At 39.7% G+C, this 14,248-nt stretch overlaps 2 protein-coding genes across 4 annotated transcripts in view; both read left to right on the top strand.

Annotated features, from left to right (window-relative positions):
* Positions 1-14,248, top strand: part of LOC135485625 (nephrocystin-1-like) — a 37,290-nt gene that overhangs the window by 2,191 nt on the left and 20,851 nt on the right. The window contains exons 7-26 of one of the 3 annotated variants that reach the window (XM_064767859.1): positions 723-831; positions 1,094-1,187; positions 1,531-1,625; positions 2,067-2,170; positions 2,527-2,563; positions 2,976-3,018; positions 3,416-3,500; positions 3,783-3,797; positions 4,730-4,821; positions 5,028-5,103; positions 6,000-6,052; positions 6,407-6,554; positions 6,905-6,942; positions 7,192-7,274; positions 7,576-7,652; positions 8,223-8,240; positions 12,269-12,368; positions 12,798-12,910; positions 13,134-13,207; positions 13,657-13,701. In XM_064767859.1, coding sequence (XP_064623929.1) covers positions 723-831; positions 1,094-1,187; positions 1,531-1,625; positions 2,067-2,170; positions 2,527-2,563; positions 2,976-3,018; positions 3,416-3,500; positions 3,783-3,797; positions 4,730-4,821; positions 5,028-5,103; positions 6,000-6,052; positions 6,407-6,554; positions 6,905-6,942; positions 7,192-7,274; positions 7,576-7,652; positions 8,223-8,240; positions 12,269-12,368; positions 12,798-12,910; positions 13,134-13,207; positions 13,657-13,701 — 1,499 coding nt within the window. The remainder of the gene's footprint in view (positions 1-722; positions 832-1,093; positions 1,188-1,530; positions 1,626-2,066; positions 2,171-2,526; positions 2,564-2,975; positions 3,019-3,415; positions 3,501-3,782; positions 3,798-4,729; positions 4,822-5,027; positions 5,104-5,999; positions 6,053-6,406; positions 6,555-6,904; positions 6,943-7,191; positions 7,275-7,575; positions 7,653-8,222; positions 8,241-12,268; positions 12,369-12,797; positions 12,911-13,133; positions 13,208-13,656; positions 13,702-14,248) is intronic. The other 2 variants (XM_064767860.1, XM_064767861.1) reach the window with 2 other exon arrangements.
* LOC135485627 (pro-thyrotropin-releasing hormone-B-like) lies at positions 9,920-12,282 on the top strand (the record flags this gene model as incomplete). Its single annotated transcript, XM_064767862.1, is given in 2 exon segments — positions 9,920-10,184; positions 10,187-12,282. Coding segments are annotated over 2 exon segments (477 nt in total), but the record flags the coding sequence as incomplete, so codon positions are not given.

Below are 14,248 nucleotides of genomic sequence, written 5' to 3'. Positions count from 1 at the left end.
CTTCACCGACATTGTGTCGGTCTGGCTAAATGTTGAAATAGGTACCAAGCTGATGTCGCGTCTTTAGATATTGGTATCTCACTCGAGAGGAAAGCTCACTGGAATATCAAAACAATTTGTATTTTAAAGGTCACCTGCAACACTTTTTAACTTAGGGAAAAAATAATAGGGCATAAGATAACAAACACGGTGGTGAAAACCGCATAAATATCGAACTACCCATCTTCAAGTTATGGCAGGTAGAAAATTCAAACATTCCAGGTGGAGCAGGAAGAACAAATTGATGATGTACATTGTGCTGTACTGAAATAGAGTTTTTCATAGTTTCATGCCTAGATTTTAAAACTGCACATTAACATGTTCACAAAATGCTCACACCTGTGACAAGGTAGTTAGAATGTAAGCATGAAACTATCAAAACTTAATTTCAGTACAGCAGAATGTACATCATCAATTTGTTCTTCCTGCACCACCTGGAATGTTTGAATTACATAGGCTACTGCTATAACTTTAAGATGAGTAGTTTGATTTTTATGCGGTTTTCACACTTGTGTTTCTTATCTTATGCCCTATTATTCATACCTCAGGTTAAAATTTTAATAAAAAGCATTTCAGGTCACCTTTAAGATCCTTTAGTGGCACATTGATTTTAAGATACGTTAGGACCCTACTCTGATTAAATTAGGATTGTTTACAACTTTATGTGATTGTGTCTTTCGTAGAGTCCGAGTACGAATCCGGAGATGAAGAGTATGAATCTGGAGAAGAGTATGAATCTGGAGAAGAGGAAGAAGAGTATGAGGAAGGAGAAGAGGAAGAAGTAGAAGACGAGTATGTAACTCACTCAATTTCAGCACGTTTTGCGATATATTTCAGCAGACGACACCTACATGTACTTCCCACGTTTTTGCCACAAAATGAGTGGGAATATACTTGAAGAATTGTTGTAAAACAGTGGGAATTCCCGGAGTCCAAAATTTTGCCACTGAAGTTGGTCCTTTTGGTACGGTGGTTCTGCGTCAACATTTTTAGGGTTCTTAAACTGTAGGCAAATGACATAATTTCTGAAAGTTCCTCCCTTTATCTGAATCAGGGGTGAAGATGAAGAAGGAGAAGACGAAGAAGAGGAAGAGGAAGAGGAAGAAGAAGAAGGAGAGGAAGAAGGGCCAGCAACAGACAGTATCGTGGTAAGGATATAGCCATCTTGTCTGTGGATGTTCTAGCCTTTTGTGTTTGACTTATGTGCTTAGAATATTCTAAATAAACATGGATTGAGGCCTTTTGGGGCAGTTTTTGTCTGAAATATCTGTGTTGTAAGTTACTGCTTAGTGTTAGTGAGTTTGTGTATTAACAAGTTTCATTGGAATTTGATTGGAATGATTTAGTAATTGAAAACTGGGGGAAAAAAAGTTCAAAGGTTGATAATCCATTTTTAACATTGCCTGATTGACACCGTTTTCAGTTTAATGCAGCAGTATGAAAATGTCAAAGCTGTTTTTTAACATCATCTTTTACTTCTAAAACTTTCAGAATAAGAAATTTGAGGCGATAGATAGTTACGAGGCTCAGCAGGAAAATGACCTCAGCTTCAAGACGGGGGATGTTCTCACCATTCTCTCAGAAAGGTAAGACGATTAGCCGACTTTGGTCCACTTTCTTCAGTGGTCATGTTGATCAAATTCTTTCCAATAACGCAATAAAGTTCAATCTGTTTTCTGGACTAAAATTTACTGGATATTGTCTGCAGTCTAACCTTTGTCCGCAATGACTTCTTTGTTCATGTCCTATCTTGCAACTTCCGGTTTGAAGACTGATAGCATTGTCCTCACTCGTCGATCCTGTGTGTGCAATGATTTTTGCGCTTGTGTTCAGCCTTAAACCTGCACATTTGAATTTGGGTTTGAATACTAATGACCATGTCCGGGGCATACTCAAAAACAACTACAGTAGAAACTCTATCAAGGACACCCATGGCACTGACAAATGCAGTCCTTAATAATAGTGTGACCAAAACCGCTGTCTTCAATAGAGTAACATCTTTTCAAAAACTTGTGTTTTGTCTTCAGATATGATGGCTGGTGGGAGGCTGAGGATGCCAATGGAAAGAAGGGGATGGTGCCCAGTACCTACCTGCAGATGCATGTGCCATTCAAGGAGCTGATGAGCCCAGGTGTGTATGTCGTTGAATCCGTTTGAACTCTTACCCTGGAGAATCTTCCTGATTGCTGAGAATCAACCAGGCCTTTGAGCTTTCCCGCCCAGGGAAATGAAAAGTTATTGAGTGTAATTGGAAAAATTCTGAATCTTTCAACGAAGCATTGTTGTGTTATTTGGCAATAAGGCTGTTCGAGCATCATTTGCCTATAGCGGGATGCGGCTTGTTGATTGACTTCTAATATCAATTGCTGTGCGATAACATTGCCTATTGCTACTTGTTCTTCAAGTCATTATTGTTCCAGATTTCTTATTGAACATAATAAATCCACCAGACCAAGTGACCTAATTATCACATTCTTTGAATTTCAGAAAATGACGCTCAAGACAGCAAGGAGGAAAAGAAAAGGTTGGTATTTTCATTCTAAAAGTAAATCTTTCATTCAAGTTTTACCCCTACTAAAAGGAAAGCCAGAATTGGCTTTTGAGACAATCTTTGCATTCTAACTCCTAACCTTTATGCCTGGCACCTGGCGAGAAGGCAGTTAGTACCATTTATTTTACTAGCTGGTGGTTAAGTCACCTGGCCCCATCTGAAAGAGCGACCCGTTGGCCTCCAGCTTTTATCATTCAGTTTACAAGACAGACGTGTTAACCTCTGGACCATCGGGATTGGTATTATTTAGTAGCTTCTTCTTTTGATTATTGATGTTGGATGCAGATCAATGTGACCTTAAAATGGCCGTAAGGAGTTGTAGAAGTTTATGACATCACGCTATGTTATTAATTTGCTTTAATTTGGATTCTTTGTTTCATTTCAGTGGTAAACAACTCTGGAGTGGTATCCGATCAGCGTTGAATGAAGTGAGTTAAGATTTTCTTTATCTGTGGGGACATTTGTACTGTCCAAGTGTTTGTTTTTCTCGATGTACTTGAATGTCATTACGGTGCGGGATCGTTTGAGATTCTTGCCTATTGAGTCAGTCCTTTGTCACAGATCAGAAGAAAGAGTCTGTCAGCAGGTACTGTGCAAACAAGTGATTTTTGTCACTGCGACCTGCGATTATAATAGCTATTTTGTGCAACAAAAATATCGGAAAAACAAATAATCATTGGTTTGATATTGATTGCAGGCCAGTGCAATCACTGATTCTTGTCACAGAAACCAACAATGACCATCACAAACAAGCAATTTTGTTGGATGTGATAATGATCGCAAGTCACGTCCGCAAAAAATGATGAATATATTCTATTGTTTCAGACGAGCGTGACAGATGTACTCCACACGATGGGTGCCATTCCATCAGGGTTCCGTACATGCACCTTGGTCAAGTTTAAAGAAAATGGTATGTTGAGATAATTACACATTGTATCTTGTTATTTTTTCCATCAAACCAGTGTTTAAAGTGTTATAAGAAGCAAGTGTGGTTCTGTGTTTCAATATCCCTTGTCTATTTTATAGTTTCCCTTTGTCAATTTCCTTTAACTTACTTCAGCCCCATTACTTTAGTGTTTTGTCCAATCGATGCTTAAGCATACAATGTACATATATAGTTTTGCCATTGTATTAAAATCTTCCTAAACTGTTCTCTGTGTGAGTCTATCTGTATTAACATGTCTATTTCCAGATACCCTGTATACAGGTGAAATTCTTTGTACAGTCTATCCGTCATGTCAGTAGCTTCAATCCAGCTCACCAACAACACTTGAGCCGTTTCATCAATAAACTGTCAAGCAACGATTTGAAGATCATACTATTAAAACGCTTGTTCATAATTTTATCCAAGATGATCAGAAATGTTTCATAATCACTGTAATTTCTGAAGTTTCTCCTTGAATTGTATCCAACCTACCTCAAATGAATCTCCCCTTTCTATCAGTTTCTCATCATCTTGGAGCCAAGCTCTAAACCAGCTTTCTATGACCTTACACACACACCACTTGTTATCATATCATGTAACGGCTCATTGATACTTGCATCTCTATCACATGTACTCATCATACATATAGTTTTAATTGCATCACTTGGATTTGGGAAGGGTGTATCGTCTTAGGTACCAATATTGATTTGATTTGGGAAGGATGGTGGTGTAGTGGTTGTAGAATTTCACTCATAACCTGGTGGTTCTTGGTGTCGTTTGACATGGTCCTCCTTCATGGTCCTCCTTCTGATGTCCCTCTTCTCCTCCTGTTTCCTGGTGTCCCAAGGACATTTTATTTCCACCCCGGATTTCCACACACTTAAAGAGTAGGTAGATTGAAACTGCACTGCTTTTCATTGCTGTATTCACAGTTAGTATTTATAAAAACCTAGAGACTTCTGAGCGGATTTAAGGTCACAAATGGGTCCAATGGGCAAAAAAATTTGCTTTAGCATGGGTTAAGCAAATGTCAAATGTGATTTAAAAGGACAAAATTTTTAGTCAAACATAGATATTCTTGGCTTGAATTCATGTCGTTTAGTGTTAAGTCCTATTTGTTTAGCATTCCTATCATTTAGTGTTAATTCCTCTCATCTTTTATCTTGCCATATGATCGATCCACATTAGTATCTGTTCCATACTTGTTTTTTCAGACCATTTTACAATGAAGAATTACCTCGCGCCAAAACTGAGTGCATCCAACTTGTTCTACCGTGATCTATTCTACAATCCCTCCACCGGCAAGGTAAGAAAACAGTTTTTGGTGCCAAGACCTTTCCTCCTTGAACGGCAGATTTAAATGCCCCTTTATATTTCGTAAAATTTGGTCAGTTGCGATCCTAATTGTGTCTAAGAGCTAAAATGTATTTTGAACGATTCTGAAAACGATCTATTGACTGTTTTGTTATCAGTCCGTTATGTATAAATACACTGTCAGCATTCTCATTTCAGATAAGAGCTAGAAGTGTTCGTACACAGAGAATCCTTCAGATTCAGGCATGCCGACAGATACCCTTGCCTGGCACTGGTAAGTTTTGACTATGCACTCGGATTAGAAATTTGGCAAAATACCTCTATACTGGTACCAGTGATGCAGCAATTGGCATCATCCCTGACAGCTAAACTAAACCATCTTTCCTCTTACTTCCAAAAAAACGGTATCCTGTGCAAACCAATGCCTGTACTAGACTTATAAATAAAGGCTATCCTGTGCAAACCAATGCCTGTACTAGACTTATAGAGAAAAGGCTATCCTGTGCAAACCAATGCCTGTACTAGACTTATAGAGAAAAGGCTATCCTGTACAAACCAATGCCTGTACTAGACTTATAAAGAAAAGGCTATCCTGTGCAAACCAATGCCTGTACTAGACTTATAGAGAAAAGGCTATCCTGTGCAAACCAATGCCTGTACTAGACTTATAGAGAAAAGGCTATCCTGTGCAAACCAATGCCTGTACTAGACTTATAAAGAAAAGGCTATCCTGTGCAAACCAATGCCTGTACTAGACTTATAGAGAAAAGGCTATCCTGTGCAAACCAATGCCTGTACTAGACTTATAAAGAAAAGGCTATCCTGTGCAAACCAATGCCTGTACTAGACTTATAAAGAAAAGGCTATCCTGTGCAAACAAATGCCTGTACTAGACTTATAAAGAAAAGGCTATCCTGTGCAAACAAATGCCTGTACTAGACTTATAAAGAAAAGGCTATCCTGTGCAAACCAATGCCTGTACTAGACTTCTTAGAAAAGGCTATCTTGCGAAAACCGGTACCTGTACTAGCTTACTAATAGTCTACTGTTCCGTTTTTAAGGTGACAGATGAGCTTTGAACTTCCCAATTGGTTATGTCTTTAACTTTTCATCGAAACAAACCTTTTGTGATTTATCTGCAATGATAACCAAACCTTTCTTGTTTTGTAGGTGTTGAAGTGCTTAGCCGGCATGTCAGAGCGTGTCTCTTTGATGGAGAAAATGTGAGTGAGATAAGAAGTGGCTGGATTTGATATGACTTGATCCGTGGCTGTTCTTCTCGAGTTGAAGTAATGAAACAAAAAGCCCAGCATTCCGAAGTTGAGCGTCAATACCATATCGATCGATCAATCTTAATCAACAGTGTCATATTTTGTGTCTGTTAATCTACTGTTGCTTGATTGGAAGGAATCTTCCATGATAAATCTGAATTCCCTGATTCGACCCCAGAAGAAGAAAAATCAGTCAACATAACAGCAAATAAGCAAATGCACGAAATTTTGGCTTTGTGAACATGACCGAACCGATACCCAGTTTACAGTATCACTGATATTTTCTGCCTTATTTGTGTTTTACAGATTTTGAGTAACATCCATACCATTAGGGCCATGACAACTGATAAGGAGCACAAAGTTTGGGGATTCAATAACAAGAACAATGATCTGACGAAGACTTTCGACTTCGGTGAATTCTTCATCCGGACAAATGGAAACGAGTCCAATCTTGGTAAGGTTGGACTGTCTTTTGGCAATTTCAGGAAACCAATTAATGGAAATGCTTTTTTGCTGCTAAAAATGCTTTCAACCATTAGAGGCAAAGACTGCTTAAGAATAAGCTAGGGGGATCAGTGGCATAGTGTTGAAAATGCCCGGCTCATAACCAGGAGGTTGTGGGTTCAATTGTTGGGGGAAGGAATACCGCTTTTTCATCTGTGTGTCCTTTAGCAAGGCACTTAATCCCACTTGCTATCCACCCAGGAGTACATTGGTACCTAATGAGTATTTATGGAGGTGAAGAATCTGACCTTGCTATATTGTGAATTCAGAAGTTAATATGATGATGCATTTCTCTTCCAGGTATCCTGTTTGAGATTTCTGTCCGGTTTGTTCGAACGGTGAGTAGTTCTATGTTTAAGCTTTGACTTTGGTGCCTTACAATAAGACAGTAGCAATGAAATAGAAAAAATAAGAAGATATGTTTAATACAAATTATATCACGGTCAGCCTACCCGCGAAATTTAAATCTGAATTATCACCAAGACGTACAGAAATACTATTCTAACACTCAAATTCTCAAAAGTGTTGGGTGATTCTGGCTAGAAAAGCCTCTTTATATTAAACGTTTTTGTCTCGATTGATTTCAGGCGAACCAGGAGGAAAGTGAAATGAGCTGTGGATGGGCTCACCTGCCTCTGTTTGAGGCCAATGGTGCTCCAGTCCCAAACAAGTAAGTTACTCTGGAGAGTAAGATTTCTGTCTGCTATGCTTGCGGGGGCAGATCCAGGAAACAGAAAAATAGGAGAGGTGCACTGCCTCTCTCATTAAAATTTCTGATGAGTTCCAAAGTTTCATCTTCAAATTCAAAGATTTTCATGAAGAACGGGGATGGCGTGTGTCTGGTACGCCCCCCCCCCTTGGATCTGCTTCTGGCTTGAACTACAGTTGGTTAACATGAAATTTTGGTGGAATATTTCAAAAGTAAAAAGTAAGGGTAAAAGCCTCATATGACAGAATGTTTTGAATTTCAGGAATTTCGATCTGCCAGTGAATGGTGGGACTCCGTATGAGAAAGGAGTTGAAGTCGAGGCCAACATCTCGAGAAAAGGTTAGTTGATAAAGCAAGAGGCATATAATAGTTCCCCTAAACCATTCCACATTATCTCGCAAGTCGATGTTGTAATCATATACTAACTTCCTATAAATTGTAAACTGATTGGTTTATTTATATTTCCGAGGTTTGAAAAGGTGTTGAATAGGATAGGGAGCATCTTATAAGGCTTTGTAATAACATGAAGCTGTTTGATAATATTTGGTTAGAGTGGCAGGAAGCAGGTGCCACCAGTGGGGAAAGTGACATCATAGATGACCTTGAATCTGGTTCCAGACCTCCACTGGCTCCAGCATGGCAAGCAAAAAATATTTGCGACCCACTAACGTTTTGCAGTCTCTTTGGTATCGTAAGGCTGTTAGATTTTGAGGTGTTGTAATCCGAATACTTTCAACTCCCTGAAAAACTCCTTTATCCACTAACATAGGAAAGGATAACAGACTGACAGAGTATCATTGTTGGTCCTAACTGTAACTTATTTAGCATTTAATGTATCTATAAGTGGTTACTAACTCTATGTATAAATCATCTGGCCCCTACTGTAATCTCTGTATGGTATATCTTTAGGCCAAACCCCTGTACAGCGTAAGTATGATGTCCTACCCTCAGGTGTTGTCGTTGTCGGAATGCTTCAGACCCGTGCTTCATGTCGTGGCGTGGCAAGAACTAGGTTCTTTCCGACGCCACCTGTAGGCCATAGGTTTAAGTCCTGCATGAGATTATCAGTCACTCTATATCGTATAAAGTCAATTATCGTTGACTTTGAAATATTTGTTGGCGTTTGAATTTCGAGTTCCAGATAATCGCACAAATATATAGCTGCGATAAAAAAAGTCTTAATTGGAATTATTGTTACAGTTTTGTAAAAATGCTAAATCAAAGTATGCCAAAAAGATTGACCATGAATATATTTGGGTTAACAGTAAGCTGAATTCTTACTCTAGGAACTGACTGAAAGTGGTGCGAATATATACAGAATTGGCCATTGATAATTCAGCAACTAGGCATGTGGTTGCGAGTCGCGTCTGCGATGATGGTTGCTTCCTTGAGTATGAGTTTGGCTGTATGACTCATATGTTTTCTTCAACTGTCTTCATCCATGACCATGAATCCCATCCCAATTTCAAGAGTGGCCGCATGGCCAAAGAAGTGTTATGCTTTTATCACAGAATCACCTTAGGCATGGCATGTCTTTTAATCTTATGTATTGAGGAACTAATGTTACATAGAGAAAGAAGAGGCAAATGAATTGCTCTATCCTAACCTTCCTTTTTCTGCCTTCTATAAGTTTTCTTGGTTGCCTTTCACTTTGCTTTTTGTGTTTTTCTGTTGCATGACTAGAAGTTTACGACAATATAGCGCTCTGCATTTGTGACAGAGCAACCACGGCTTGCCCTAATTTGACACAAAATTGTGCACTGTCGGACTGAGACTTGATGCCAGTTCTCTCTGAGTTTTGATATCATTTTGGCCACCAAGAGGTAGGCTACTTTCTGAGGTGGCTCTATCTGTGACCTGAGTGTGGAGCGCTAGTTTGAATGGTCCCTTCTGCCTTGCACTTTTCCAGACCAAATGAGCGTCACATATTTTGAAAAACAGAGCTTCCCTTGAGTTCTATCTTTCTCTTTCAATCTGCGAAACTGTTAACTCTTTGCTCTCTTTACCTTGTGTCGGCTATCTTTTCTCGACCCTCTCTTCTGATTATGTGCTTTGTATATTTCACAAATGTAGAATTCACTGTTATCTCAAAGTGGAGATAACTAACATTTTGGAAGAACTTCATAACATTGTTGTAACATTTTCAATCTAGGACGCATTAGGCCTTTGAGGCCTCCTCCGGATAAACCACAGAGGCCATGTTGTGGGGGAGGTGGGTGATATCAGGGACTTGAGAAAAAAAGTGCTTTTTGCTTGGTCTCAAGAGGATCAATGGATACTATTATTTTGTGTTCAGTGTGGTGAATTTGTGGAAAGTCAGTATTATAAATCTTTGAGGATGACCCTAGTCCTCTGCATCAGCTTATGGGTGCTGTGCGTTTTTATAAGTGGTTATGTATGTATGGTTAAGAAATAATATCAAATATATCGTCTGTGTTTTTTTCATCATTTGTGTAATTGTAGCTTAGATATATCCTACATTGTACACTGGTGTAGTTTTGGGCTTAGTGGTAGCAAAAGCACTGTTAACAAGTTGCTGATCATGTGCACATCTCCAATTCACTCAAATTGACAATTCACTCAAATTGACAAGTGACATGTGAAATTTAAGAAGCCTAAGAAACAGAGTCCTCAAGTGCAAGAGGCAACACACAGGGCACAAGCGGCAACACACAGGGTGTAAGCGGCAACACACAGGGCGCAAGCGGCAACACACAGGGCACAAGCGGCAACACACAGGGTGCAAGCGGCAACACACAGGGCACAAGCGGCAACACACAGGGTGCAAGCGGCAACACACAGGGCGCAAGAGGCAACACACAGGGCGCAAGCGGCAACACACAGGGCGCAAGCGGCAACACACAGGGCACAAGCGGCAACACACAGGTGCAAGCGGCAACACACAGGGTGCAAGCGGCAACACACAGGGTGCAAGCGGCAACACACAGGGTGCAAGCGGCAACACACAGGGTGCAAGCGGCAACACACATGTGCAAGCGGCAACACACAGGGTGCAAGCGGCAACACACAGGTGCAAGAGGCAACACATATGCCATCACACAACAGAGTTTACACACAGGTATAAGAAACAGCTTGAAAAAATGACATGCACAAGGACGTCATTTTGAAAATGATGGAAGGAGTTGTGGCACATCCATATGATTATGAGGTCGAACCATCTTGGACGCTCACACCAGGAAACACATGAACGGCAATCACATCATGAAAGAATAGAGCAATTGCCACACATCATGAAGTTCAACTTGGTCACACCTTATTGGTACGGTTGGCTGAAGGACAGAGGGAGGATGATAAAGGACCCAGTAACCACACATCAGAGTCAACAATGGAATCGTTAGAACTCATTGCACAGACATCAATTTGTTGGGTGACCGGCTCGTATGATGCACATGACACTCAAAAAAGAACAACATGTCAACAACATTAGTATCTGTCTACAACAGGACAACATAACATCTCCAAATAAGCATTTCATACCGCACATCAAACTCAAGTCGATGCTTTAATTGTACGCAACATGGCATAAAATAACAAATACCTTCTGCATGAAATACTTATGTGGAGATGGAACTTTACTGTCTCTAATTTGTTTTTCTCCATTACATGATTTCGCTTTTTTAGCAAGTGTTCAAAATTTTGCTTTGGTGTCCATCATGTCCAGGCTTCCCTGATGTTGACAAACTTCCTTGCTGTCATAACCCTGTCTAACACTTAATATCTTTTCAGATGGTTAGTACAGAGACTATGCATGCTTGCATGACATTAGTAGGGTAACTTACAAATCACGCAAGTTTCGACCCCCATGCACAGAATTTTCCATAATATATAGGCAGATCAGTGCTAGTAGAATGTATAATTGCTTTTGAAAAGAGCTGGTTTCTCAAGTTGCTTATATCAGTTTTTTCTGTCGAAATATCTGACATTCCTCGACAGGATTCAGTAAGTTGCCTGTTAGGAATTTTTTTAAACCGTCTTATCATCCCCCCTCGGCCAATATCATGTTCTTCAGGCCAGAAAAATCCACAGTGCCCTCGACAAAGGGCTACATTGACTTATCACATGACAACCGCAAAGTTTCCAACGTGCAACTCCAATTGAATTCACAATTTGTAAAAGTGTTCTGCGCCTTCAAACATTGTCAAACCCATGAGTTGCGCTCTTTGATAGCTGCATGTGTGAATATTTTGCAACTTGAGATATTTTGACAGAGAAGGACCTGTTTAAACTGACTACCCGCTGCTCAGGATGCTTTTAACAATCATTCCTTGCTATGATCTAATCATTATCATCCACTAGGTTTGGAAAATATTTGCCTGTTTGTGTAGCATAATACATAACATCTGTCATTCCTCATTCTTCTTCAGTTTTGAAACATTTTCACTTACAGATACATGTAATACATTTGCATCATGAACCCCTTTAACCCTTTTGCTACCGCACCTGGTGCACCCGGTATTTACCGGGTCCGTACACTGCATACTATTGATCGGCAGTAATATGTACTGCCAAATTATCCCCAAGTTCCGCAGCTGATAATACACATTCTGGGGCGGGTTCTACGGCTGTAAAATTCATGCAAGTGATGAAACCAAAATGTTGAATCCGTGGGTCTGCGTGTATAAACAGAGTAGGCAGAGCATTAGGTAGTAAATCAATCAATCCTTACTTAGCTACAGTCCCAGTCACTATTGACATCCCTTCTGCTTTGTGTAACCTGTGCATGCTGAGTTATGCACAAATTGCAGCTGGCTATAACCGATATTCACAGTGTTTCCAACAAAGATTTTGCAAACGCCTAAATAATATTGAATGGTTTCTGGTAGATTTTGCAAGCATCACACCTTTGCTAAAGTTTCATTCGTTCTTTCATCACAGGTTGTGACAGAAAATGTGAGTTATCCAATGCTTGACTCTAATCCTTTTCTGGTCTTTAGCTCAGTCTAGCGTGTTCCGTACGCTGATGTCAGGCAACAAACAGCCACGGTTCATCGTCAAGATATCGCAGCCGAGCAAGGACCAGAAGGAACTCATGGAGTACGTATAATCACAGGGATGTCAAATTTCAAGGCAGTTTCCAGAAATGTTCCTCTTCCTAATTGCTCAATTTGATAGCTGGAATAGAAATATCTTTATCTCAACTCTCCGTGGATCGTTGAATTTTCAAAATTGGACCAAAAATGAGCATTTTAGAGATATTTTTGTGCAAGTGAGTGCTGTAAAAAGTCTGACAAAAAAGACTCCAATAAACAGCGCCTAGAGAAAACGTCAACCGTTGTAAAAATCACCTCGCTCCCTTTTCTCAGATAAAAATTTGAACCTGACTTCTGTGAAGTTCCCATTCAGACAGAAAACTTGAAGTCCAATCCTTGTTCGCTGACACTACAGTGTAGAAACCAAAAGAAAGTGAAGTTCTCAAACGTGTTTTCGACATCGTTACAAGCTGATTTTGTGTTTTCTTTGCAGCACCCTGCCAGACGTGCTGGTAGCCAGTACCCTTCACATTCCATTTATATCGTTCTACCGCCAGATTCTGGCTGATGAACTCCTGAGGGACAGAGTTGATCTTGAATCAACAGGTTTGTTATGTAACCCAAATACTATCTATTAGGGTTGGCAAGTCTCTTGCAGAGCTTCAGAATTAAGCTGATTTAAAGCTGATATGGAAATATCCAAGCAGACCCCTGTTTCATGCCTGGTTTTAGATCTTGCCCAATGGTGTTGGTACACATGTGTAGAATATGCTAGTTGGTACTAAATTTCTTTATCAAAAATATAAATATGAATGGCTTGATTTTTCAGAGATAATCCACAGTCCACTGCTGGCCTCATTCCCGACTGCTGCTGATCAACCAGACATCATGGATGCATTGAGGGTTCGTGTTGACTTGATTCTCTTCTCAAATCACTTGTAGTTTGATAGCCCACAGGGCGAGAGAAACGAGAATATTGAGTTGAGAGCTAGGCATCACCTACATGTAGGACATTGTTAGCACTGTAAACGGTATTTGGCGATCTATAATACATGTAGAAGGAGACCAGCAACCTTGGGAAACCTATGATGCCGGACAAAATCACCCTTGCTGTCACATTAAAAAAACGTTGAGTTGAGAACTGAGTGTCGGAAATGCTCAGTCGCACTGATTGGGCGGCTCATCTGAGTTCTACTGAAAGGTTTCAGCTTAGACTGGGGAATGTTGAAAGCATTTGCAGAATGTTGTACATTATAAAGTGCCATTTAAGAGCTTACATTTATCTCTATCTGGTGTGCACAGATTTTTTGTCACAGTTGAATGACAAAGATATTTCAAATGATTACTTTCAGTCACAGTGGTTGGAGAAATTTAAGGCAGCTACAAGAATGGCTAAGGTGAGTCAATCAGTTTCATCTACAAAAAAATGTGCCATTTATTTATTCTTAATTTCATGCTATTTGGCACTGTCAATAATTTTCCCTCTGCATCAAAATGTGCTCTATTTAACGCCAAATTTAACTAGGACCAGGCACTAATCCTTTCATTCTGAAGTAGATTAGAATTAAACAACTGAGAAATTTATAGATGAATGAATTTTTAAAGAGGAATCAGATTGTGGATAGTAGCATTAACAAGTTCTTACAATGTGAATGGGTGGAATGAATGTCGTAACAAGCAGATTCAACCATCTCAAATATCCTAAAGCTTCGTCTCATTTTCAGGCGATGTGTGGGTCAGCTAATTTGAATGAGGTCTGTACCTTGTCACGTTTTTTGCCAACTAATGACCTAGACATGAAGCTAATTCCATTATAGCGTTTTGTGGTTGTTTCTTTGTGAGTTAACCAACTGTCCTGTTGTGCACGACATAAATAAAATCACAAAAATGAAATAACAGTTTTCAGGTTTGGGTTGGGTTGATTCTGATTGATACCGATAACTG

Source organism: Lineus longissimus, chromosome 3 (assembly GCF_910592395.1).
Source record: "Lineus longissimus chromosome 3, tnLinLong1.2, whole genome shotgun sequence".
Taxonomy (NCBI): Eukaryota; Metazoa; Nemertea; class Pilidiophora; order Heteronemertea; family Lineidae; genus Lineus; species Lineus longissimus.
The sequence above is the reverse complement of the archived record's forward strand: the minus strand, read 5'-3'. Positions and strand labels throughout refer to the sequence as shown.